We start from the raw sequence: 27278 nt of genomic DNA on the forward strand, positions 1-27278 counted from the left end.
CTATAGACTTGCTGGGTCCCTGGGCAAGATGGACGGGCATCCTGGCTTCATTCCCCCAGAAGAGATGGGTCCTCAGGTAGAAGGGGCATGGCATCTCCCTTAGTTGGCCCTTTAGAGCCTCCCCAAACATGCTGCTCAAAGCTCCAGAGGCTGCTGCTGCCAAGTAGCAGCAGCCGTGAGTCCCAGGCCATTTTAAATTGCAGGGCCTCGTGGCTGCTGCCCCTATTATCTCCCCTTTTTCGTGAGCCTGTCTGTGAATTATTTCCTTATAGCGACATTCATTAATATAGCTCCAAAAAGGGGGAGCGTGCAGCTCTTCCAAGACAAGTATGAATTTACAACTCTCTAGAAAGAATATAAGTAACTGAAATTTTCTGTAGATAATAAAAAGAACTATTAGAACTTTAATATTTTTGTTTGGTTTGCAGAGAGCTACTTGAATGTTTCTTGGATGCTTCAAAAATGAAAGATGCAATGGAGTTTTCATCTACAGCAGCAGTATTCATTAAAAATAATGTTCCAGATAAATACCAACACATATTTTCTCTAATGGTAATTTAAATATATATTTATATAATATATTCAGAATTTGATTCCTGGGCTAGCAAAATAATACTGTGAAGTCAGAGAGAGTTTTGCTTGCATCATGAATGAAGGATTTCAGTACAAAATTGTTTTTAAAGAAATGTGACTTTGAAAGTGGTTTATCACAAAACATAAAGATCATAAAATTGCCAAAAATGCAGATTGTGGTAAATTTTATTAGCAAATTTCTCAGTTTCATTTATAAAAAAAATTCAGAATTTTGATCATAACTGAATAACAAATACTGAAAGGTAAAACAACATAGAACTAATATATGACAAATTAGATATCAACAGAATAATTTGCATAATTGTTCATTTTGATATTCAAACTAATGACAGCCCTGGGGTAGTATCAGCAATATCAAAGAGAAAACTACCATTCATAATAATATTTGAGGATATTCCATAATATAATAAGCATAACCTGGGTTAAAAAAACTCTTCATTCAATGTGCTAGGTAGCTCAGTGCGGTGGGATAGGTGGGGGCAGAGCTTGAGTGGGAAGAGGGCTGTGTGTGAGTCTTGGGAGAAAGGATGGAGTGGGGAGCAGACCTGCGGTTGAGTGAGGATGTTCAGCACCTTCTCCCCACACCCCCAGATGCAAGGGAGTTTTTGCCTGTAGACTGAGATGGGAAAGAAGTTGAAGTTGTCATAAGGTAACTGAAGTTAATAAATCTGAAAATTAAGAAGTCCTCTTTTCAAAGGTAAACAATCTCAAACAACAAAGTTTTTGAGACATTAATGAATGGCCATAGGACAAATCTTTATTAAGTATTTATTTCCTATTATACGATTTTTTCCAAATATTTCTTGGGGAGCTGTAACATTTCCATGATTTGCAACAGAACTGAAATTTGGCAAGGGCTTATTTGTGGGGGGTCACAGAAGTAGCTCTTGTAGCATTCATAAAACTCCATTTAGATTTGGCCAAGTCTCAAATTGTCAAAAATTACCACTGCAGTCTGCATTTTGCTTAATAGAAGTTGCTAGGGACTTGCTGCTTAAATCAATCACCATTATACCTACCCTGAGCATGTGCCCCAGCATCTCACTTCATTGTAACATAGATGGATCTTCCTCATCCTCAAAATGCTGTATGGCATAGGACCAGGTAGCTGTGTATAAACCAAGTGACTATGCGATTCCAGCTGATGTCTACAAATTGATGTTAATAGTTGTGAGCTCTTCATCCTAATTTTTTGGCAAAGCTTCGTATCCCTGCGAGGGATTACAAAATAGGGGAATGGATCTCAAATCTTTAAAATGGCAGATCCAGATCTCATCAACTTAGCCACAAAAGCTCTCAGAAGGAATCTGCCTGAATTATATTTTGGCTATGTAATCTGTAAAATGGGTCTAGAAATGCATATGTTATTTTTAGAGACCTGGCCTTGCTGCTGCTGCTTCTAGCTGTTGTAGCTCAGCCAGTAGAAGTCTGTGCAGTGCAATGCTAACGTTTCAAGGCCAAGTGGTGATGCGTATGTTGGATAGTGTTACAGCTTCATGTAACATAATTTGCTCTTTCTTCTTCTTTCTCTTTAGAAACCCTTAAGTGCTAGGTGATCACCTCCCAAAAAACTGTGCACATAGGAGGATCAAAGGGTAAGGTGGGTGGCAGCACTGGGGTGTCGGGGTGAGGCATAGGTGCTGGCTCCATGGGAGATCCAGGGCTGGAACACATGCAGGGAAAAATCTCATTATTTGGAGCACCCACCAATGCCAAGCTCCTGCCTCAGCCCTTCTGCCCCCATGCTTCTCACCCACTTGTGTCCCCACTGACCAACTCCCACGCTCCCAGAATTTTTGGAGCACCACAAATGATTCCCAGCGTTCAGGAGGGATGGGGGAGGAAGAGAAGAAGCACGGATGGGAAGCACTTGGGCAAAGACGTGATCTGGAGACTTGGAGGGAAGGGTTGGACTGGAGCTGCAGAGCTGGGGTGTGGGTTTGGGTGAAGGTGTGGTATTGGGGTAGGGCTTGCGGGGCAAGAAGGGGGTGGGGTGTGAGTCTTGGGAGAAAGGATGGAGTGGGGAGCAGGCCTGGGGTTGAGTGAGAAAGTTGAGCACCTTCTCCCCACACCCACAGATGCAGGGAAGTTTGTGCCTGTAGGTTGAGATGTGAAAAAAGTTGAAGCTGTCATGTTTGTGGGCACATGGAAGGTGAGTACTACAGGCAGTAAGTCAGGATAAACTAGAACAGATGAATTTGTGTGCTGTGGTTAATGATACACAGTTGTGAAACAGTAGTGGTACAAGTGTTCATCCATGGTAACTTGAGGAAACTGTTTTAGAATCACAGCTGTTAAATAAATGCTTTAGTTAGTACTTTAAATCAAATACTAACAGTATGTAGAGGTTTTTGCTTAATGGGCCATGTCCTCAGGTGGCATCATTTGGTGTAGGCCTAACAGGTAAAATACTCCTGCCTGTTATGCAGAAGGTCAGACCATTATCACAGTGGTCCCTTCTGACCTTAAAATCTATTGAAAGGAAAAGGTAATCAATAGACCATCATTAATTTACACTAGCTAAGGATCTGTTCCTTTGTGGTTTATTAAAATGGTGAATTATTTTATTACAATTTTTATAGGTACACCACCAACTAATGAATACTTCCCAGATAGAGGAAGACATACAAAACTCCATCAGTTTGTCAGTCATTTATAAAATGCAATCAATAAAATCGTAAGTACTGGAATCCATCTGGATGGGACTAGAGGGTAATAGGAGCCTATGTAAGACGAAATGCCGAATATCAGAACTCCCTATAAAATTGAAACATCTGAAGTCCCAGAACTGATGCAAGTTAAAAATGTCTTCAAGCCATCAGTGTACCATGCAGCTAAATACATGTAACTGTTCATAAATCTTAAATGAGGAGAGAGATAATTGTGGTGGTCACATCTTAAATATAGGGTAGAAGTCATAAAAAGGGAAATTTTCACCTATAGCTTTTTAAAAATTTAAAAATGTAGAACAAAGCCCAGGCATCGGTATTTTCTTTGAGCAACTGTCAAATTCAACAGCCCACAGTCACCAAAAGTCAACCACGTAATTTTCCTACTTCTCAGCTAAAGAGCCATTCATTTAAGGGAAAATTCGGTTCTTATGTAGACTGAGGTAATTCTGGAATAATTTTTGCTTATGTAAATAAGAGCAGAATTGAACATTCTTTTCTTTGAGCTCCCTTTTTTGCTCATATGTGGAGTTTTATTCCCCAACTCTATCGTTTCAATTTGAAATTTTGGTCTTGCTTGGGATTGAAAACATTTTCTAGATATTACTGGCTATTATTCAAGATATCCAAGCATATGTTGTGTGTGGATATTTTCTTAAATGGGGTCTTGTTTCTTGGAAATCCTTTTTATTTCTTGTCATGTTGTATCTTGCATGACATTATTTTGATTATGAATCATACAATATTTCTGTACAGCAAAACAAAAACATACACCCCTCGCCCCACACACATACCTAAAATCCTCCATAGAAGTGAGCATCCGGGGCCTGTTCAATTGATTTGGGCTCACAAGGTTTGCACTGTGGGAGTAAATTTATAAGTGTGGACATTCAAACTTAGGTTGAGGTTCATATACCGAGATTGTGTGAGGAGGGAAGGTTTGAGAGCCCAGTTGAACGGGCCAGAGCTTGAATGTCTACACTGATATTTTTAGCCTTGCAGCATGAGCCACGCAAACCTGTATAAGTTGACCTGGGCTCCGAGACTTGCTACCTCAGGAGAGGTTTTTGTTTGTTTTCGTTTTGTTTTTTGTTTTTTGTAGTGTAGACATACCCATATTGCTATAGAAAAATATTTGAAATATTAATTTTTTCTGATTAACCATCAGTACTTAATATACTTACAGACAGTTGGATGCAAATGAGTTTCCAAGAGACGCCACCACAAGTCTGAATTCTGCGTTTGAACTTTTGAAACAGTATGATGAGGATTCTTCAATGTCAGTACTTGATGAAAAGTAAGTTTTATTGGCCATAGCCCTCTGAAAGCTGGTGATGAGCCTGAATCTGAACTCACTGAAGTCCCTGACAGCACTTCTGTTTATCTTTGTGAAAGCAGTTTTTCTTAATCATTACTTGCAGTAGCACTTAGATGTTCAAATGGGGGATCAAGGTCACATTGTGCTAGTTAAATAGCCTTCTAGTATCAAATATCTTTACCCTGTGTAGGTACTTACAGATCATGACTAAATCTTCTCTCAGCCTGGTCTCTTGGTAAACTACATAGGTTCAGCTATTTAGCCTCTCATTGTAATACACTTTTCCAGTCCTAAACATCCTGTAACTCTTTTCTGAATATGATTTTTGAAGTGCTGACACCCGCACTGGATTCAGTATTCCAGTAGCGGTCTTCTCAATGTTGTATAAAGAGGTAATATCTTCTTTTACTCTTCATGCTTGATAGTCTCCTATTAATATATACCCTTAGTTATTTTAGTTATTTTAGCCATAATTTGCAGCAGTTAGCTTTCAGTCTTCCTTAGGGTTTCCTGAGTACAGATTTTATGCTTAGTCTAATCTGGGAGAAAATTTCAAATTAAGGTACACAACTCCAGCTATGTTAATAACATACCTTGATTCGAGCTTTGCTGCCATGCCCACAGGAAGAGGTCAATGGGAGTGCCCTCAATGTTCAATTTGATGCATTCCAACTACACACACTAAGTCAAACCTTGGAAGATTAACCTCTGGAGCATTGATGTGTGGCTAAGTATAGATGTGCCCTACAAATACAAACACTCCCCTTCCTGTAAGCAAAACTTACATTCTTTAGTCCATGATGTACGGGCTTGTGTTTGGCAGTAGTAAAATGCATGACATCAGATTGCACCAAGTTTACCAACTGGCCTGGATCATTCAATATCAATAATTTGATCTCACTATATGCCGCCTAGACTGTTTTTGTGTTATCCGCACGCTTCATTGGCAATTATTTTATATTGTCTTCTAGATAAGTAAAGGTGTTAGAAGGAATGGTGTTGGGTTGAGAACTAATCCCTGCAGGATCCTATTAAAACATACTAATTGGTTGATAATTTCCTATAAGCAATTGCATTTTAATATTGATAATTTAGCCTGCTTTTCATGAATTTACTGTTTGCTGTATTGATTATCTATAGTGTTCGTGTTAAATTGCACTGTCCTTCAGTATCAGTTCACATACATTAGAGAAGGCCAAGTGAGATTCATCATCTTAATCAAGGAGTTATATCAAGTTAATTGGATAAAACAAATGACCTTTTAATGAGTTTATTATTTTTGCAGAGTTCCTTTGCTTTTAGAATTGGCTCGCCTTTCTTTGAAGTTAAACTGTATCCAACTTGCATTTGATTGCATGCATGATTTGAAGAGAGCTGGGATTAAAGTAAGTGTTAGGATTACTCTGTTACGGTACTTTGCTGTCACTATGCTTCAGAATAATTGTGTGTGCATCCAGGCCAATTGTCACATTCAGATGCGGATGTAAATAACCCTTATGAATAGGAGTTACTTGCATAAATTTTATGTCCCTAAATCAGAGCAGAGAAGAAGGATTAAGAAAAAGAGTTTGTCAATAAAATATTTAAAAGAATAATTTTTGTGCATAAAATATTGAACTCAGATTCTTGTCTATAATTTGAAACTGTCTCCTATGGAATATCTTGGTTGGGGATAACTCCAAAGTCTTCATGTGGGAAGTCTCTCTCTTCCAGAGTGATGTCTTCAATTTTACAAAAGTTTTAACCAACCCACCATTGGAAGATTCTGCCAGCTATTAAAAAATAAAATATAAAATAAGTGATATGTTTAATATTATCATTACTCTTTGTGAATCAAATATGGTGTAATCAACATCCATGTATTGGATTCAGCTGGAATCCTGTTGAAAGGGAAGTGGGGCGTTCATTGTTGACAAGGTTAGGCTGTTGGCTAGAACTAAGGCATGGGGTAGTTCAAGAGGGGCTTGCCAAAGAGATGCCTTAAGTTATTCTCGCTTCATAGTACTGGAAGATCATAGGGCTGTTCCTTCAGTGAGCGCACAAATCCTTATAGGCTGTGAAACCAGCTGCTCTTACTGTTCCCTCCGAGAGCAGTGGTTCATTTTGAGGATATTTGTTCCCAATCGCTACTTCTGAATTTGAGAGGTTGAGTCCTATTCTCCAAGCTTTATTATTCTGTAGTAGTTAGATTACGGTGGCAAAGAAAGTATATGTATAGGAAACTAGGGAGGTGTATGGCATGCATGTCCTGCATGGTCTCACTATAACTGTTGATCTGAGTGCTTGTTTGTCCCTTCCCACTCTCACCCCTAGACTGGCTGAAGGAACCTCTGGGGTTTATTCTTTCAGTCACCTTACTGTATGCCACTTCATATAGGGAAGTTCTCAGGCACTGTAGGCTACGTCTATCCTAGCAAGTTTAAAAAAAAATGGTGCTCTTTCCAAGAATCCTGTGGAACATCTATACACAAAATGTGTTCTTTTGATATTAAATTGGAAGTATGCGGTACTTTTCTGGTGTCCCTCTTCTTCTCCCAGATGAGGAAAAGTGCCTTTTTCTGAAAGATTCTTTCAGCAAAAAAGTGTGTGGATGCCCCGGGGCCCCTTTTTTAAAAAGAGCAGCCCTCCATGGCACTGGATTGTTTGATCTACAGTGTTTCCCGGCCCATTTTTTTAAAAGAGTGGCCAGGATGTGGCTTCTCTCTATCGAAAGAGTGGATCGACTTTTCAATTCACTTTTTTGTATGTGGTCACGATCTTTCAAAATAGGTTTTTTCGGAAAAGATCTTCCAAAACAAAACCTTCTTTCAAAGGACTGCTGAAATGTAGATGTAGCTGTAGCGTGTCAAAGAGCTGTTCCTTTGCAACAAGACTGGGTCTTACAGATTGAGAAAATATATCCTGCTCCACAAAATGTGTGTATCATTTGTAACTTTTCCAAATTTTAACCACGCAGGCTGAAAGTTTCCTTGTAGTTGTCTACTTAAGATGAATTGTTGCTGCTGTTGTTGTTGTTGGCATCGCTGAGTTTTTGTTTCTTTGGGTTTTTTAATTTCAACCAAAATGTTTTGGCCATTTCCAAGAATGTGAGTAAGGAAAAATAAAGCTTGGAAAGTTCTTTACCCTCCCTCATCCCAAGGCTTTGGGATAGAGACTTAAAATATGGCACCAAGTGTGCTCCCAGTGATATCTTTTCTTGGTCTGGTAAAAATCTGACAAAATCTGGCCAATTTACAATACTTTTTTTTTAAAAAAAAATCATGATTCATGGGTGCTCAGTCAAGACTTGCTACACTTTCACACACAAAATCTTCAAAGTTCCATCTTCACTGAGCATGCTTGAGATTCTCACAGCTCCTAGTGCTGACTAAACTGCATTCACCAGATCCCATAGCTTGCAACTGAGTATGCTGCAGTCCAGGGGTATGGAGCAAAAGAGGACTTTCCTTGTAATGATGTTATGGCTGCTCTGGGTCAGAATGGGACTGTGCACTGGATCTGAGAACAGAGAGTCTGACCATCACTCAGGAAGTGCAGAGAAAAATTTCTGATTCAAATTCAGAGCGGTCAAGTCCCAGACCTACAGCATTGTTGGGGTAAACCTAGCCTAGTGAGCAAAGGCTGATCCTGGCTGGGTAAGAATGCTAGGGGTATGTCTATACTTACCATGTCAAAGGGTCAACACACTGGAGTTCGATTTCATGCATCTGGTAAAGACATGCAAAGTCGATCTCTCTACGGTCCAAAGTCAACCCCTCCAGCCCCCGTACTCCTGCTGTCACAAGGATTAAGGCTCGTCAGTGGGAGAAATGCTCCCATTGACCTCTCTCAGTGAGGACAGAACTTACAGTCGTCTGCACATACATTGATTTTTAGCTACGTAATTGCTTATCTGCAGTCAACTGTAAGGTCTAGAGTAGACCAAGCCTGGGTCTGGGAGCTGGAGAGTAAAGAATGTTTGGTGGAGGAGGCGGTGAACTAATGGGCACTAGGAGGAAAACTGAGATCAGTTGAAAGTTTGTTTAAGCAGAGATCTTTCAGCAAAACATTTTAATATTTATTAATCAGCATTTCTGCTGAAATTCTGTTTTGTTAGAGAATTCCTGACCACCTGTACTAGAAAGAGATCTACTGAAATAATTTTTTATTACAGATTTTAATTTGAGCACCTTTCAGAAATAGATATATGCATTAAGTATCAGCAATAGTGTAAATAGTGGTATAATAGCCCATCCAGAATATATAAGAAAGTAATTTGGTCCAGTATTACTTCAGAAGTAATCAACAATGATTCCTGACCCTTATATTTTTGGTCTCTGTGGCTATGTCTATGCTAGAAGCGTCTGTCAACAGAAGTTAATGTCAACAGGGAAATCACAACAGTACTCTGCAGATGGATTGCATCCACACACAACTTGCTCTGTCGTCAGAGAACTGCCAGACTGCACAGCCCTCTGGTGCTAGAAAGCAGAATGGCAGCTCTGCAAAGAGGGTTGCCCAGCAACCAGAAGTTGTCTCTGTCAACAGAAGTGTCTATACCACACTTCTGTCGGCAGTACTCTATCGACGGATTGTTATGCCTCAGATTTTCGAGGGATAATACTGTCGAGGCAAATGCAGAATTCTGTCGAGACTCTGTTGACAGAATGCTTTATGTGTGTAGACGCTCCCTGGATTATGTGGACAGAAGGGACCTTCTGTTGACAAAACTCTGTAGTGTAGAAACAGCCTGAATGTTTTAGATGTAACTGAACAGAACGATCACTTACATGTAATTTAAACTATAAAAGTAAAACCACAAAACTAGGAAAACAGGCTTTCAGAATAAAATCAAAAAACAGAACTTGTAAGGTGTAAACTGATAAAGAAAGAATTGAAGGTATCTGTCCATTTAATTCAACACAAAATCTCTGGAGTTTCTGGTTGTTTGCCCTTTCTACTATACTTTGCAAACAAAATGGATTCAGTTCTCTTAGCTCCCATATTCTGTTTGTGAACCTGAAAAGACTAGAGATGATTACTAGAGAATTTCCTTTCCTTTTCCATCTCCATTCTCCCAAAGCCTGTAACATATATAAATGAGGGCATTAACCAAAATGTAGTGAATACCTGAGATGTTATCATTTTATTTTGTATCTGTGCTAGTACTTACTCCTGTGGTTCCAGTCCTTCATTTCAGTGGGACAATAGAGGACATCACTAATATGAATGTTTGCAAGACTGAGATCTAAGTCACTATAATTTTTATTAGTTTTACAAATATATTTTTGTATATTCATATTTCATAGGAGCCAGGAAAACTGATTGAAATAGAATGCCTGGAATGTGAATATGAAGTTCAGAAACTTGGCACTAAAATTTCAACCTATACAAAAGGTGTTGTTGAGGTATGTTTTTTTAATTAATACTAATATGTAAAAGAAGGTGAATATATTCTTTCTGTTAAATATTTAAAAGTTGTACATTTGCTCTGTAGCTCAATCTCATACAACTTTGTAAGAAAAAAAGTTCATTTTCAATTTTTTCCATTAATTTAAATATATAATCTGTCTAATGGACCTGAGCAAAAGAGTACTAGGTGAAATAAATAGAGTCCTCTGTTCTGCCATAGTATCTACAATTTGGTAGAACATAGTCATACCATACTGTTACAGAAGTAAGAGCCCTATTGTATAGCTATAGCAAAAGAAGGACAGAGACATCTGATATGGGTTTAATCATGCCACCGTATGTAAAATATCTAGAACTACCTGGCGGATAAAAGTGTTCAGTGGAGGTAACCCCATATTCATTCCATAACTTCTCAGGAGGTTTCCATCAGCCACCTTCTCTTGTTTCCATACAAGGCCCCCATCCAAACCATTGTTTGGACCCTACCATCCACATGCACACACCCGTCCCCCATGTAAGAGGGTAAAGGTGGGCTATCAGAAAGGGGATTTGCTTCCCTGCCATACCTTTCATAGGAAAATCAAATCCCCCTTTCCCCATTCCATTCATTGAACTAACATCTCCCTTGAAAGTCTTTTGCTAAGCCATTTGTTTGGTCACTGTATATCCTTTCTATGAAATACCTGCACTGGACATCTGCCTCACAGTTACATAATGAGTTGTGGCACCTAGCCTAACTCCTTTCATGCCATACATCAACAAAGCCTTCCCTGAAGCAACTATGGGGAAGGCAAAAATATCCCTATTCCTCCTAGAACAATTTGGTGATAAGAGAAAAATCCCTTCCCAGCCTCCTTAAAAAGGGTTGGCTGGCTCAGTGCTTGCAAAAGATCTTGACCAAACCTTGTACTTAGCATCTAAAGGGGAGGGTGGGTGCTACCTCTGCCTTCTCTATGTAGAAGGGGTTTCACCATATGGGCTGCACTTTAATCCCTTCTGTCCATTTGGCTCCCAAGGGATGAGTCAGTGTCACCATGCTTCCTTTTGTCCCCTTTTGCAGCAATTTGACCTCCCAGTCATCTCCCGTAAAGCACTGCTCTCTTCATTCAACCAGCCAACCAAATTCACCTGCTGCTTAAAGGTGTGGAGCAATCAATGGCAAAAAGAGGGGACAGAGAAGACTGTTACATCATATTTTAGGTCATGTCTAGAGAAGCTATTTGCATACACATTACAAGCTAGGTTTTGCAAATACTTCTATGAAGGAGTAACTTTACTCCTATGAGTAGTCACATTGAGTGCAATGGAACTAATCATGTGAGTAAAGTTTCTTCTGCATAGAAATGTGCATATTTAGAATCTAAAATAATAGTCACTTATTTCAATTATTGAACAATTAAAAAGTCATGGCAATACTAATATCGTTTGAGTAAATGTAATAGAAATTAATATATTTAAGTAGTATCCATACAAGAAACAAAATACATATAACTGAACTTTTTTAGCTTTTACTGTGGTAAAACTTTACTGAAAGCTAAGAATTTGTGAATTTCTGCTGAAAAGCCCTCTTTGTGTAGTCTGGCATCTTCAAAGAGCTTTTTATTCATTTCCCATTGAAATCAATGGGAATGTTGCCATTTATTTGAATAGCAGCTGAGTTAAGTCAACAGTTGTTTCTATGGAAAGTCCCACTTCAAATGTTTTTTTTTCTTCTTTTCCTCCTACGTTGTGGTAGAATCTCAGCAGCTGATGAATGTACTAAATACTCAGAATTCACAAATAATCTACAATCATGGAGTTCATTTTTCATGGGCAATACAGAGAGACAGATAGTCTCCTATTTGGGTGGAGTAGTAGTTGTAGCATTGTAGAGTATATAAAATGGCATTCTTCAGCAGTCAAAAGGAGATGTAAAAGAGGAATTCATGTGCTGTGCATGAAATATGGGCTACATGTGAGTTCTGTGATAATTGTGTAAATCAGAAACTACAGAGATTGTTTTTTGTTGTAAGATCCTAAAATTTTAGTTTGACAGTAATATTTAGCAAATCATTTACATTGTGAGTGTGTCTACACAGGCACAAATCTTCGAAATAGCCATATTTCAAAGATTACTAATGAGGCGCTGAATTTAATATTCAGCGCCTCATTAGCATTAGGATGGTTCTGGCTGCAGCGCTTTGAAAGCGAGCGGCTTGGCGCGGCTACACGGGGCTCCTTTTCGAAAGGACCCCACAACTTTTGAAATCCCCTTATCCCGACGCGGCTACACGGGGCTCCTTTTCGAAAGGACCCTGCACCTTTCGAAATCCCCTTATCCCGATCATAAGGGGATTTCGAAAGGTGCGGGGTCCTTTCAAAAAGGAGCCCCGTGTAGCCGTGCCGAGCTGCGCACTTTTGAAGTGCCGCGGTCAGAAGCATCCTAATGCTAATGAGGCACTGAATATTCAATTCAGCGCCTCATTAGTAATCTTCAAAATATGGCTATTTCAAAGATTTGTGCCTGTGTAGACACACCTTGTGTGTGTGTTTGTGTGTGTGTGTAAACAGTAAACTCTTTCATAACTGGCATTCTATCATCTGGAACTTTCAAGTAACTGGCTTTTTAACTGTAAGTAAATTTTAGTTACCTTTTCTGTAAGTATAATATAGTGAAAGCAAATACAAATAAATGCAGCAAGTACAGTATAAGTTTACATTGTACAATACTACTGTTGTTGGTATATAAAGTACTCTGCATACGTTTTTGTTTCTTAATATCTAATCTTGTTTTCTTTCGTGTTATGCATTGCTAGGTATACCTCTCTGTAACCCAGAATATTTGACTGTCTGACAGCCTCCCGTAACAGTGCTGCCAGATATGAAAGAATTTGCTGTATAATGTGAAATATATTTTTATTTACAGATTCAGCTGAAAGTGATAAGAAGACTTGAGCAAACATTGCAGAGTGCAGTTCGACTTGGAGACCCCAATGTTATTCAGGTGGTTTGTGCAACACAGTGGAATCTTTGTCTGCCATTGCTACAACACAATTTGCATCAAAATGTACGAAAGCCATTAATAGCTGTTGCTGATATCTTAGAAAAGATTGACAGGTAAATTACTATGGTGTGTACATTGTTATTAGTTACTCTGGAAGGTAGTGTTCATTTGAAAGCAAATGTAAATACTGAAAGGTAATTGGGACATCAGTAAAAGAAGAGTAAAAATAATATTTACACAGGACACCTAAATAATATTGCATTAATATTATAGCCTTCCCTTTTGTAGATCTCAAACATTTTTGAAAACTTTCCTAACAGATAATTAATGAGATTATCTGGATAATCTGTATCTTATACTGTCTACCACTAAAATGCAGTTTTCTGTCATATTAAATCTCACAAATGATTGTCATACAGAATCATTGCATTTTAGAGCAGGAGGTAAGGAATAAGATATACAGTTGAAATGATATGAAGGAATGGATTCATCTTAATGTACCAAATATGGTGGAATGTGGCCTGGATTCTGACTTGAAATTTGGATACCAGTTAGAGGAAAACCAACCATGATTTCCCTGGCACTTTCATTTTCAAGCTTTGGCTGCTCAACAGGATCTACTTCTTGGTCAGAGGAAACAGACTCTTCATATGAACGAGATTGGTTCTTATGCATCACAGGCTCCGCCCAAAGCATCAATATTGCCCACCTTGCAACATAATTGAGTCCCAATGTCATATCAGTGGCTTTTCTGGAGCCACTGTGGTTTTCATCTGGACTCTAGATCATCCCTGCATCCTTCATCCTCTGGATGACTTAGAATCAAGACTTAGAATGAAGAGCATCTGCAACTAGAGGCACCATGTCTATGTTTAGATTAGAGCGATTTATTGATAGAAGTTTTTGTTGGATGATATCATGCGACAAAACTTCTGTAAGCAGATTGCATCCAGGTAGCAATCTGCTTTGATCTGCTGTATCGACAGAGAGTGGCCAGACAGGCCGGCTGCTCTACCAGCAAAATGGCCACCCAGGACCACAGCAGACAGGGTTGTAGGTCATCATTTCCTTCTGGGAGCCCTGTGCAAGATAATCCATCAGACACCCCCACCCACCCCAAAACACCTGTTCTCTGCCTGTGCTGCAGGCGTACCTACCTCCTTGAGGGACAGAATGGCTATAGCAGGCCTTCAACTCTTTCTGGGAGTCCCCCAGTTCATTACAGGGAGCCATAATACCAGAGCAGCCCCTGGTCTTGCACTGGCCCCTCATAGAGGTGCTTCAACACCTGCTGCACTTCTTGACAGCTGTCCTCCTCTTCCTCATGGAGGGTGAGCCCGAGACCACCTGTGAGGACCTCGCCATGGCTGCAGGGCAGTTGAACCTGCACCTGCGTGCCCTAGTGCACAGGCATATCTGGAGGCATGGCACCAGTTCCAGCTGGGGGACTGGCTTGTCATGGAGCAGTGGGATGACTAGCAGTGGCTCCAGAACTTCCAAATGTTGAAGGACACCTTCACTGTGCATGGGTCTCTGCAAACCTCCATTGACAGGACACCTGGCTGTGGCCTGCAATCACCCTGGAGGAGTGGGTGGCAGTCGCCATCTGGAAGCATGCTACCCCTGACATCTACTGCTCGGTGGGCAACCATTTCAGCATAGGCAAGTCTGCCATTGGGGCCCTCCTCATGGTGGTAAGTCATTCTCAGGCTGCATTCCCTATGCAGGATGTGTGTGTGTCACCCCAGGGGGACCCTCAGGACACGGGGTCGAAGGTGTAAGGGGTAGGGTTAGGGGTAGAAAGCCCTGTCCCTGGGGGACTAGGATGTCCTATCCTCACACAGGTTTGCTGCTGAGGGACATTCTCATGGGGGGCAGCTCCTGGATAGCTCGGGGAGGAAGGGAGAAGGATGGAGGCCTCTCCTGGTGCCCAGGGGCTCCCTCCTTCCGTCCCTGATGCGTGTGTCTGGTTCCTTCCCTCTGCAGGTCATGATGGCCATCAATGCCATTCTGTTGCAGAGGGTCATCTGTTTGGCAGATGTGGACACAGTTGTGGCCGGATTCGCTGCCCTGGGGTTCCTGAAATGTGTCAGGGCCATCAATGGGACCCACGTCCCAAGCCATGCCCTGGAGCATAGTGCAGCCAAGTGTATCAACCAGAAGGGATTATTTTCAATGATGCTGCAGGTCCTGGTCGATCACTGTGGACAGCTCTCAGACATTAATGTCTGGTGGGCGGGCAGGGCACATGATGCCCATGTATCCCACAACTCTGGCTTGTGCTAGAGGCTAGAGGCAAGCACATTTGTCCCCTCCATGAGCTGGAGGTTGGAGACATGCAGATGCCACTCTTCATCATGCGGGACTTGGCCTACCCCCTCATGCCTTGACTCATGAATCCTTACAGTGGCCATCTGCACCCCAGCCAGGAACTGTTCAATGCCTGCCTCAGTCAGTCCAGGATGCAGGCCAAGTGCACCTTCAGCTGTCTCAAGACACGCTTTAGGTGCTTGCTCACCCACTTGGATGTGAGGGAGCACAACGTCCCCCAAGTTGTGGCGGCAGGTTGTGCTCTGCACAACATTGTAGAGGGGAATGGGGAGGCTTTGCTCCCAGGGTTGGCGGGTGGATGCCAGCTGCGAGGACCATGAATATAAGAAGCTAGGTGCAACTCCCATCTGCCAGGCCCATCAGGACGGGGTGTGGATCTGTGAGTCCCTGAGGGAGATCTTCGCCCTCAGCCCCCCAGTAACCCTCCCCAGGGTGCACCCCTCACAGCCCTACCCCGTCATCACCATGACCCGCTCCCTGACCCATGCTCAACGAACAGGGATGCAGGCATGGTGAACAATGAAGTGGCTTTTACTTAACAACAAAAAAAGTGTGCAAAAAATAAACAATTCAATTTGCAACTATTTAGAACAAACTGGAGTGCAGTGAACTATTTACAGCAAGCGGGGGCTTGGGACAGGGGGTGTGGAAGCCTCAAAACATGGATGGGGTGGGGAGGCCATGAACTGGAGGGGGACTGGGACCCCAAGTGGTGTTGGCCTTGGGATTCCCTCCCACCATGGGTTGGGACCAGGCCTAAGAGGGAAATATGGAAGAGGTAGGGCTGTGGTGGGATCTGGGTGGGCAGGGGAAGCAGAGAAGGCTTGGGGAACAGTGGGGATGGGCATGGCTGTCAGCCACTGGAGCAGATCCAGGATGCCCTGTGGGATGGCCGGCGGGGGTGGCAGTGGGAGTGGAGGTGGGGACAGCACCAGCAGACGGCTGGGCCATCATGTCCCATCAGACATGGTGGCAGCATCAAAGCAGGACATGAGTTGGTCCCAAGCCCTCGACTGCCACTCCGTGTCAGCTTGCAGTTGCTGCTCCATTGTCTTGGTCTCCCTCCTGAGGGCAGCATTGTGGTCCTAGTGGAGGTCCTCCTGGACGTGGCAATGGCCTCTCCAGCTGCGGGCTCTCCTTAGTGGTGAGGTGGGGCTAGCCTGGCCCTTGGATGATGTAGGTTGAGCTCTAAGGAAGACAATGCCGCCCCTAAGCCCCTGCCCCACACTCTGAGCAGTAACCAACAACCCCTGGGCCAAGGGACAGGAATATCCCGGGGGCAGAGCCACATACGATCCGCACAATGGGCCCTGACACACAGGGGCCTCCATGGTGCCTCTGGGTCCAGGCTGACTGCAGTGCCACACCCCTCCCCACTTCTCAACAGACCAGCAACCATGGGGGATATCTGGCCACAGAGGGGTCACCCATGGGTGGCAGGAATCTGGGAGCAGCCTGTCCCTCCCCAGGGCTCCCAAATACACCTGTGGCTTGCAGCTTGTTTTACTTCTACTTAGGTAACGTGACTCCCCCAGGTAGACTATTAGCCTGTCCAACTAGGTCTTATGCAGGTTCTGCAGCCTTTCTCATTTATGTGCCTATCTTGGACAAATGCAAGGTGGCAGATTGGTTGTTAGTCCATACATTTCCCTGTCATGGTGCCATCTCTTAGCAAACCAGGGAGGAAGCCTGATTTAACTCTGTAGATCTCCAGTCTCTGTTCAAATATACACCAAACCCAACTTTGAAGTACGTTGAACAAGTTTGAACTACCTATGATTCATCTGCAATAGAATAGATATGTATAATCACACAAAGAAAAAAATGGTTAAATCCTTATAGCCATTGTTTGTTGAGATGTGTTGCATGTCCTTGACCCTTCCTCTAGTCTATGACTTTCCATTGTCTTTCTTACTTTATCAAAGTATGTCTGATGAAAAGGAACTAAGAAGAGTTGACAGTTTCTCTGCTCTTGCATTGTACCATGAAGTAGCAGAGAGCTCACTCCTTGACAGATACTGCTGAAGGAAGGAAGTCTTCGACAGCTGTGTGCTGACCACACGTGCACCTAAGTGAAAGAGACATGTGCAATACATGTCAAACAACAATTATATGAAAGTTGGTAACTGTCTCCCAAGAGGTCAGAGGTGGACTGATATATATCAGATAAAACACAGTACTTCCTGCAGTGTAGCGCCCTCTAACACCACACTTAATTAGTCAAAAGGAGGAATGCCACGTATTGCCAGCACAACATTTTTGTAATAGTTGTGACTTGTCCTTAAAGGTCTCATGTCCCATCCCTGATTCAGGAAGACACTTAATGGCTATGTCTACACTAGCCCCAAACTTCGAAATGGCCATTTCGAAGTTTGCTAATGAAGTGCTGACATACATATTCAGCGCCTCATTAGCATGCGGGCGGCCGCAGCACTTCGAAATTGACGCAGCTCGCCACCACGTGGCTCGTCCCAACGAGACTCCTTTTTTAAAGGACCCCGCCTACTTCGAAGTCCCCTTATTCCCATCTGCTCACAGGAATAAGGGGACTTCGAAGTAGGCGGGGTCCTTTTGAAAAGGAGCCCCATTGAGACGAGCCGTGCGGCTGCGAGCTGCGTCAATTTCGAAGTGCTGCAGCTGTCCGCATGCTAATGAGGCGCTGAATATGTATTTCAGTGCTTCATTAGTAAACTTCGAAATGGCCATTTACATGGCCATTACGACGTTTGGGACTAGCGTAGACACGGCCAATGACTTGCATAACTGTAAGTAACTGCGTAGCCATGTAAAGTATGTCTGTCTAACACTTTTGAAAATGTAACCATGTCATTTAGCTGCCTAAATGAGAGCTACTGAAAATCTGGCTCTTTAGCTCTGTCTACACGTGCACGCTACTTCGAAGTAGCGGCACTAACTTCGAAATAGCGCCCGTCGCGGCTACACGCGTCGGGCGCTATTTCGAAGTTAACTTCGACGTTAGGCGGCGAGACGTCAAAGTCGCTAACCTCATGAGGGGATCGGAATAGCGCCCTACTTCAACGTTCAACGTCGAAGTAGGGACCGTGTAGACGATCCGCGTCCTGCAACGTCGAAATTGTGGGGTCCTCCATGGCAGCCATCAGCTGGGGGGGTTGAGAGACGCTGTCTCTCCAGCCCGTGCGGGGCTCTATGGTCACCGTGTGCAGCAGCCCTTAGCCCAGGGCTTCTGGCTGCTGCTGCTGCAGCGGGGGATTCATGCTGCATGCACAGGGTCTGCAACTCGTTGTCGGCTCTGTGTATCTTGTGCTGTTTAGTGCAAGTGTGTCTGGGAGGGGCCCTTTAAGGGAGCGGCTGGCTGTTGAGTCCGCCCTGTGACCCTGTCTGCAGCTGTGCCTGGCACCCTTATTTCGATGTGTGCTACTGTGGCGTGTAGACGTTCCCTCGCTGCGCCTATTTCGATGAGGTGCTGCGCAACATCGATGTTGAACATCGATGTTGCCAGCCCTGGAGGACGTGTAGACATTGTTCATCGAAATAGCCTATTTCGATGTCGCCACATCGAAATAGGCTACTTCGATGTAGGCTTCACGTGTAGACGTAGCCTTTGTGAACAACTGTAACAGTGATATACAAGAAGCAACTCAGTTGCAAAATTATTATTAATTATTATTATTTTATTTTATTATATTAACAATTTTTTGTTGTTTTTGTTGGCTCCTCAAGGCTAAAAAATACAAAGTGTAGTAAATGGTTATGTTAGTCACTTCAGTATGATATGACACTGAAAACATGCAAGAGCAGATGAGTGAAGGAGTCTTTCATATATCACTTTTCAGAAAGGGTTTTTAATGATTTTAAGTCGAGATAGCTTTATCTTATCTTGTTTTAACAGTTTACTTATAAAATTGTCTGATTCCCTAGCTTGTTGATTTTGCTACGTTGCCAAGTTCATATGGAAATTGCTCGTATTGAAGAAGATGAAGATAGAATAGAGACTGCCATGGAACATTTTCAGAAGGCTATATATCTAGATAATAATGGGCAATACCAGGAACATCTTAAAATGGCTTTTCATCGTCTTCATTTATGTACTATGTTGTATAAGTCACCTGAGCGCCTAGAGGATCAAGCGATTATGATGATTGAACAGGTAGTAATGACGAACAATTTCATTTGTAGAAATGGAAAGTTTGCTTATTAAGCTACACTAAAGGAAATATCAAAACAAAAAGCAGTCAAGTAGCACTTTAAAGACTACCAAAATAGTTTATTAGGTGAGCTTTCATGGGACAGACCCACGTCTCCAGAAGAAGTGGGTCTGTCCCATGAAAGCTCACCTAATAAACTATTTTGGTAGTCTTTAAAGTGCTACTTGATTGCTTTTTGTTTTGATAGTGTATAGACTAGCATGGCTTCCTCTCTGTTACTAAAGGAAATATTTTTCATAGTCTGTCCAAGAGTTGAATATATTCAAATACTAGATTTTTAAGGTAATTACCTTTTGGCAATTTGAGTAATTTCTTCCAAATTTATTTAATAAATTACTTAATGTAGATCTTTACTGACAATACTGAAAGAAGAGGGCAGTAGTTCTGATTCATGTTTGGGTAGTATTGCTATCGAAATGTATGTATGCAGAGAACAAACGTGCAGGGTCCATGGGGAAATCCATGTATCAGCTCACTAATAATATTAACACTAAGAAGACTTGTGTACAATAAAGGAGATAGCATAGTACTTTTAGGCATGCTCCATTTCAAATCCCTGTGTTGGCATACAGTTGTCAATGCTGGTGAATGGCTGTATTTTAGGTGTGATTTCAGGCACTTGTGCACAGTTTCAGGAATCCATCAGCTTCTCTGATACCATCTCAGGTAATCCAACTGTAACATTCCCCAAATAATGTGGTGGTTTAGGTACAAAAAAAACTAATTTTTTCAGATAATACAGAACCTTCTATAGTTACTGCTGTCACTTTCCCAAAAATTTCTTCATTTTTATATTCAACAATTTGTTTTTCTCAAGAATTTGTAAGTAGTATGTTGTTCCTTAGTAACTAAAGAGTGAGAGAAAGCCTAAAGCCTTAATAAAAGTTAAAATCCATCTCATCCTTATGAATTGGCTAATGCAAGTGTTTTGTACTTTCAGTCCTTTCTGCTTACTCTTTTCAAAGTTCTTTACAAATGGGTCCAAATCAGTTTCCACAGAAACACATGAAAAGGGTTACACCCCAAATTTAAAATACTTTTATTTTGTATAAACAAATATTAAGCTTTTTCACAATTTATATCTTTGTGCTGCAAAAGTGGAGCCCAGCAATTTATAGTTGCGTAAACTTCTAAAATTGTATTTCAAGGGTCAGTTATCTAAATAAACAGAAGATCCGTAGCTTTAGCACATAGCTCCTAGTGGTTTTGTGGGAACTTTGATTAATTTTAGCACTTACATTCTATTTTACAATGATCAGCTGTCTAATCACCACTACCTCTTGTGGGCCAAGTAATTTTTATTTGTTTTACAATTTGAGAAATGGCACAGAAGTTAAGTGACCTACCTAAAGCTATAGTGAAAGTCATCTATACAGGTCAGAAATATATTGCTTCATCAATTAGCCTGTGTTGCTTTTCATTTTACTGAGCTGCCTCTGATGGTGATCACATATCCTATTAGCTCGCTCTGGTGTAGGTTGGCTGGGAGAAATCTTGCAGCAGTCTTCGCACTGTCAACTGTGGAAGCGTTGCTTCCTGCTACTACAGATTGATTTGGTGTCTTCACAGAAATTCAGAGATCCTAGGCCATGGTTGTCAGGGAACCTGGAAGCTAGTGCATGAGCAGCTACAGTTAGGCTATGAACATGCTCTTCAGAACAAGTCAATGCAAAGTTTGCACTCTAGCAACCAGTACATAAGTCGGTTTACCATTTCAAGGCTAAATCCTAGAAACATCTTTTTTTACAGTGAAGATGAAAGATGAAATTTTCCTTTCAATCTGAAGGTCAAAATTAATGTTGGAGACATAAAATTAGAGACCTCAGAGATCACCAGTGTAGGTAGCAACTGGTCCATTAGTGTACGTGTGTGCACAGCTGCTCCCCAAATGTGGAACAGAAGCTGAACAAATAATTTAATTTTAAAATGTGAGGATTTCTGGCTGAAATTATACAGGTATCCTGAATGACCATATTGTCCTAAATATCAGCTTTCCCTGGAAAGCCACGGGCCTCCATTACTTACACACCAGCATTTTCATGAAGGGATTTGCTCTGGCTGCATTCTCAAACTTGTTTCTGAACAACTCGTTTGCATTTGCTCCACAACATGCTGAGGAATGAATAACTATTTATTTATTTATTTGAATGATAGGTTGCATATTCTCAGACTGTTTTGTAATTTTCTTTACATGAACTATTTTATTTTTGAAGAGTATATCATAGTGTTACTTCCTACATTAAAAACTAAATAGCAAAATTCATCCATGAATGTATGCAACATTAAAATGTAGCTACCTGCATATGCTTTGAGTTACTGTCAGAATTTTCGTGTCAAGCACCAAAGTCTCAGAATAAGTCTATTCAATCAAAACATTGTGGAACAGTAAATAAATGTTTCTGAGGCTATAATGCAATTTATGTGGTACCTAAGTCTGAGACAACTGTTGTGACTTATTTAATGTGTGAGACTTGATGAAAATATGTCTGTTTTTTATTTAGTTGTGAATATATCCGTAACAGTTAGTCCTTTTCTTTATGTAGGCTAAAAAAGGGAAACAGAAAGACAGTGTGAGGAAAAAGCGGTCTCTATTGGTCAATGCAGGCCTTGCATTAGCTCCAGATGCATTTCAAATAGTCCTTGACAGTGAAAATGAAGCTAAAGGTAAGGTATGTTTGCTCTGATTAAAATAGGCATAACATTCTTCTGTTACTGATTTACCCAGTCTGAAGATAATTTAACCACAGAGGCTAGTGACTGTTTAGAACACTATATGTAGGACCCTATGAAATTCCTAGTCCATTTTGGTCAATGTTATGGTCATAGCATTTTAATAATCGTAAATGTCTCAATTTCTGCTATTTACATTTTCTGCTGCATGGTGCTGTAATTGTAGAAATCCTGACCCAAAAAAGAATTGTTGAGGGATGGGTAACAAATTATTTTTTTTGTAGGGCAGGGTGTGGTTCTTCTACCCTTACTTCTGCCCTGCTGCAGCCTGTGGGCGCTGCCTTCAGAGCTGGCGTGCAGTGGCTGCTAGCTAGGTGTCCCTTTCTGAAGGTATAACTGCTGCCAGCTACACTGCAGAAGTAAGGCAGTATGGCACACCATTGTGCGCTGTGGCCTGCACATCTGGATCCCCAGTCAGCAGCCACCCAACTCAGAAAGCAACAGTGCAGAAGGGTGGCATGATAAAAGTATTGCGCTCCTGCTGGTGAGGTGCTACATTCAGAACTGGGCTCCCAGACAGCAAAACCACTGCTCTCCAGCTCTGAAGGCAACACAGAATTAATGGTGGCAATACCATGCCACCTTTCAAATAACCTTTTCACCCCGTGCAACTCCCTTTTGGGTTAGGACCACCAATTTGAGAAATACAGACCTTGCAAGGAAAACAAGAGAACACAGCTGACCATCACATATGCCTCCACCTAAGGCCTCTCTAACGCATCATCAGCAATCTGCAACCCATCCTGACAATTATCTTTCATTCTCATAGACCGTGGGAGTCGGGCCTGTTCTTGCCTACAGACAGCCTGCCAACCTTAAACAAATCCTCACCAGCCACTATAGATCACAAAACAGTAACTCTAAGCCTGAAACCAATCCCTACAACAAACCCTGCTGCCAACTCTGCTCACATATCTACACCAGTGATATCATCACAGGACCAAACATCAACCATACCATCAGGGGCTCCTTTACCTGCACAGCTACTAATATAATGTATGCCATCATGTGCCAGCAATGTCCCACTGCAATTTACATTAGCCAAACTGGACAGTCTCTACGTAAAAGAATAAATGGACATAAATCAGACATCAGGAACAGTAATGTACAAAAGCCTGTGGGAGAGCACTTCAATCTCCCTGGACACTCAGTAGCAGATTTAAGGGTGGCAGTCCTGAAACAAAGAAATTTCAAAAATGAAATGGAGAGAGAAGTCTCTGAGCTGCAATTTATTTGCAAATTTGACTCCATTAACCAAGGATTAAACATCAACGAAGGGTCCTGTGGCACCTAATAGACTAACAGAAAAGTTCTGAGCATGAGCTTTCGTGAGCGCAGACTCACTTCTTCAGATGCTGGTCTTGGGAATCACTTGGAGATTTCCAAGACCAGCATCTGAAGAAGTGAGTCTGCGCTCACGAAAGCTCATGCTCAAAACTTTTCTGTTAGTCTATAAGGTGCCACAGGACCCTTCATTGCTGTTACAGATCCAGACTAACACGGCTACCCCTCCGATACAAGGATTAAACAGAGACTGGGAGTGGCTCACACCTTACAAAAGGAGCTTTTCTGCCCTACGTGTTAACATCTCCATATTAGACTCTGACAGTGGGCCATATGCCCCTTGTCTTACCTGACCTGTTTTTTCCTCTCTTCATACAAACTACTGATAATGGGCCTTTTCCGCCCTGACTGAATAGACATTGTTAGCTCTGACCCTCCCTTTTACTGGGACCCCATTCTTTAAATACCCCTCTGAAACCACCCCGCCACTCATGCATCTGTTAAAGTGGGTTTTTGCCCACAAAAGCTTATGCTCTAAAATATCTGTTAGTCTATAAGGTGCCACAGGACTTCTTGTTGTTCTCAATTTGAGAAATGCATGTCTCTCCCATGAAATCTGTATAGCATAAGGGGTAAAAAGCACACAAAAACATATTTTATGGGAAGAGCAATCAGATTTCATAGTCTGTGATGTATTTTTATGGTCATGAATTTGGTAGGGCCCTAACTTTATGCCTTGGGTGAAATCATTGCCACTGTTGGGAAATTCCCATTGTCTTCCATGGAGTTTTTATGTTGTTAGAGGAAACCTTAGATTCCCATTTCCTGTACACATAATGTCTAGTATAATTTTATTTTGACTTTCATAACTGCAGGAGCTGTTCCTAGTCATACATAATAACTAATAAACATTGTTTAAGTTACTGTTTGGTTCAGTAATATTCTGTAGCATTGAATTACTTGTATTATTTATTGCTTTCAATTATTTTGCCTCTCAGTGTTCAGTTCTCTTCTGTTTATTGTGCAAAATATTAAATATAAATTCAATTTGCCTTCTAAAATGTGGACCCCTTGATTTGAGCTCATCACTTGTGCATTATAAGATGAACGCTTTATTCATAAATATGTTATTGATGAGGCCACACAATCTTTTGTTAAACAGTATTCATATGAGTATAAATAGTCCATACTGTTCCAGCTGCTTTGTGCCATTTCAGCAATATAAAGCACCTATAAGGTCAGTTAAAGCAGCCTTCTACTTGGCCACAGTGTAGAGAACATGTCCATGGGAGAGGGAATATGGCTAGGGAGTCTCTACGACATGGAGCAGGTGGCTGGAGCATTAGAACCCATCTTACCCCAATCCCTGTAGTAAACTCATTTCAGCCAGACCAGAATGTCCATCCCAAATTATTTTTAAATTAAAATAAAAATTAATCTTTGATTAAGTAATGACACAGAAATAAGAGTGCCACCTACCTTCTCACTACTGCCACTTCCTGATAACTTCTTTTCGCTTTATTTTGATCATTAACTCTTGTAGGGAAAATGCAGCGTCTTGGCCTGTGCTCTTGGCAGTTTAAAAACCTTTCAGCTAACTTTTAATAAACTTTTTATATAAATTAGACATGAACTTTAATCGAAGTAACTACCTACCATTGAACTGCAGCATGTGTTCATTTTGAAGAGACTTAAAAATACAAGTCATCTTAGATTTCCAGCTAATAGAATGCTTGTTTTATTTTTGAATTTTAGGTTTACTTGAGAATTGTAAATTTGTGTCCAATTTCTCTTGAAATAAGCCATTCTTTCACTTACATTCATGTGCTAGCCTTCAATTGTAGAGTCTGTGAATAATTAAGATCATTTTACAAAACATCAACACAGACTGAGTTTAAAATTCACAAGATCTTGTATCTTAAAGGCTACAGTGTCCAATACACTCCCCATTTGCCACATGTGGTGAACAGGGCAGCAGAGTGTGGCGAAATGCAGCTCAGAGGCTCAGGAGAACTGCATATGTCGGGCGTCCCTCCAGCCACTCCGCGCGCACACCCCACCACGTATATGGTAGCAGCAGCGCATGTGGCCCCTGCAGTAGTTTCTCCAGTGCAGCTTCTGCGGCTCCAGATGGGAGCTGCACAGCTCCTGCTGCCCTGTCACCTGCGGCCTGGCATGGCCTTAGGGACCAGCGTGGCACATGCGACCCTGGCAGCCCCTGTCTAGTGATGGTGATTCTGGTGAGTCAGGTGGAATATACAGGGGTGGGGGACGTCTGGGCTGGAAGAGACTGGCTTTTGGGGAGCAGGAGGAAGAAGGTGTTTATTTGGAGTGGGGGCCGGGGGGGGGCCTGTGGCGAGTGTGCAAGGATGACAATCACAAGTGTGGCAATCCTTGATTTACTATTGGACTCCACTCTTAAAGCTTTCAGCAGAACATGAGACTACCTTTTTGATAACAAAAAACTAAATTTCAGGAAGAAATTAGTGAATATAAATATATCTCTGTCTCAATAAAGCATTAAATGTCATTCCTGTAGATTTTCTGGTACTATATGTTATCCACATTTGGGATACAGAATGAGAATAGTCACATGACTGTGCTTTCAAAAGTATATTTTGAACATTTTATTCTCTTTTTCTGTGCATTTACTTGAAATTAATTTTAATGGGATTTGTACTCACACATCCAGGAGAGATTATATTACTTGCCTACAGTTTGCAAATTCTTCTTTCATGATATTTAGTCTAATTACTGCTGATTAATCTAAAGCTAGCACAGTAATGGAGACTATATAATTCATTGGATAAATTATCCTGAAAAAATATTTATAACAATATTAAGGTTCTATCCCCTTTCCCTTTTCATTTAATTCAACATTAATATTTAATCCATTTGTTTTTTAAGTGTCAGAAATGTTTATGCATGTTTTGCTGTTACCTGGCAAGCTGCTCAAGGATTAGATTAAAGCTGATTCAGTCTGGGTTATGTCAGCAATGGTAATTCAACTAGTATAAGTGTCCTACCTCATCAGATTTTCAGGACAGCCACATATTAGACAAAGCATTTCTTCCTTGTCATTATACTACAGAAATAATCTCAGTTTGATGTGTTTATATCAGTAGAGCTATATTGCACCTAGAGGCTCAACTCAACCCTTCCTTATATCTTGTCTGCCATCTCAGTTCATTTCTCTGTTTGATACTTGTGTGCCTTCAAATAGTTCAATCTTTAAAAACTCCCACAAATATGGTTTTGGTGTTAACAAACTGTGCTTTCAATATCTGTTAAAATATTCATTGTTAGTCGTATTTTTCTAGGTTATGTAAATTGTTGTGAATTATGATTAGAAACATCGTTTGCAAGTTATTTGTGGTTCCCAAAAGTGAAGATCTGTAAGCTACACTTAGTGTTAAAATTTAATTAGCATTTGAATTTTTTCAGTTACTCAGGGATCAGATATTCACCACAATTAATATTAGCAAGGGAGAAGGAATGCAAGTCAAAATAGGACAAGAACAGATAAAAGAATATTTCAGTAAAATGGATTATTCAAGTCTGTAGACCTTTATGAAATAGTGTACTTAAGGAACTAGCTGAAGGAAATCTTGGAACAATTAGCAGTTATTTTTGAGACCTACCGAAGGACACGAGAGGTCCCAACCAAATGGAGAAGGGAAGAAGTGGTAAATATCTTATATAAGGGGAACAAAAAGCAGCAGAGGAATTATAAACAAGCCAGCCTAACTTCAATGCCTAAAATGATACTGGAATAAATTATTAAACAATCA

At 41.2% G+C, this 27278-nt stretch overlaps 1 protein-coding gene across 1 annotated transcript in view; it reads left to right on the plus strand.

The window, feature by feature from the left end:
• The window catches only part of CFAP46 (cilia and flagella associated protein 46), a 167993-nt gene that overhangs the window by 15532 nt on the left and 125183 nt on the right, over nucleotides 1-27278 (plus strand). The window contains exons 7-14 of the mRNA XM_074999578.1: nucleotides 429-552; nucleotides 3177-3271; nucleotides 4450-4560; nucleotides 5867-5966; nucleotides 9870-9968; nucleotides 12878-13068; nucleotides 19187-19415; nucleotides 22017-22137. Of these exons, the coding sequence (XP_074855679.1) occupies nucleotides 429-552; nucleotides 3177-3271; nucleotides 4450-4560; nucleotides 5867-5966; nucleotides 9870-9968; nucleotides 12878-13068; nucleotides 19187-19415; nucleotides 22017-22137 (1070 nt within the window). The remainder of the gene's footprint in view (nucleotides 1-428; nucleotides 553-3176; nucleotides 3272-4449; nucleotides 4561-5866; nucleotides 5967-9869; nucleotides 9969-12877; nucleotides 13069-19186; nucleotides 19416-22016; nucleotides 22138-27278) is intronic.

Source organism: Carettochelys insculpta, chromosome 7 (assembly GCF_033958435.1).
Source record: "Carettochelys insculpta isolate YL-2023 chromosome 7, ASM3395843v1, whole genome shotgun sequence".
NCBI lineage: Eukaryota > Metazoa > Chordata > Testudines > Carettochelyidae > Carettochelys > Carettochelys insculpta.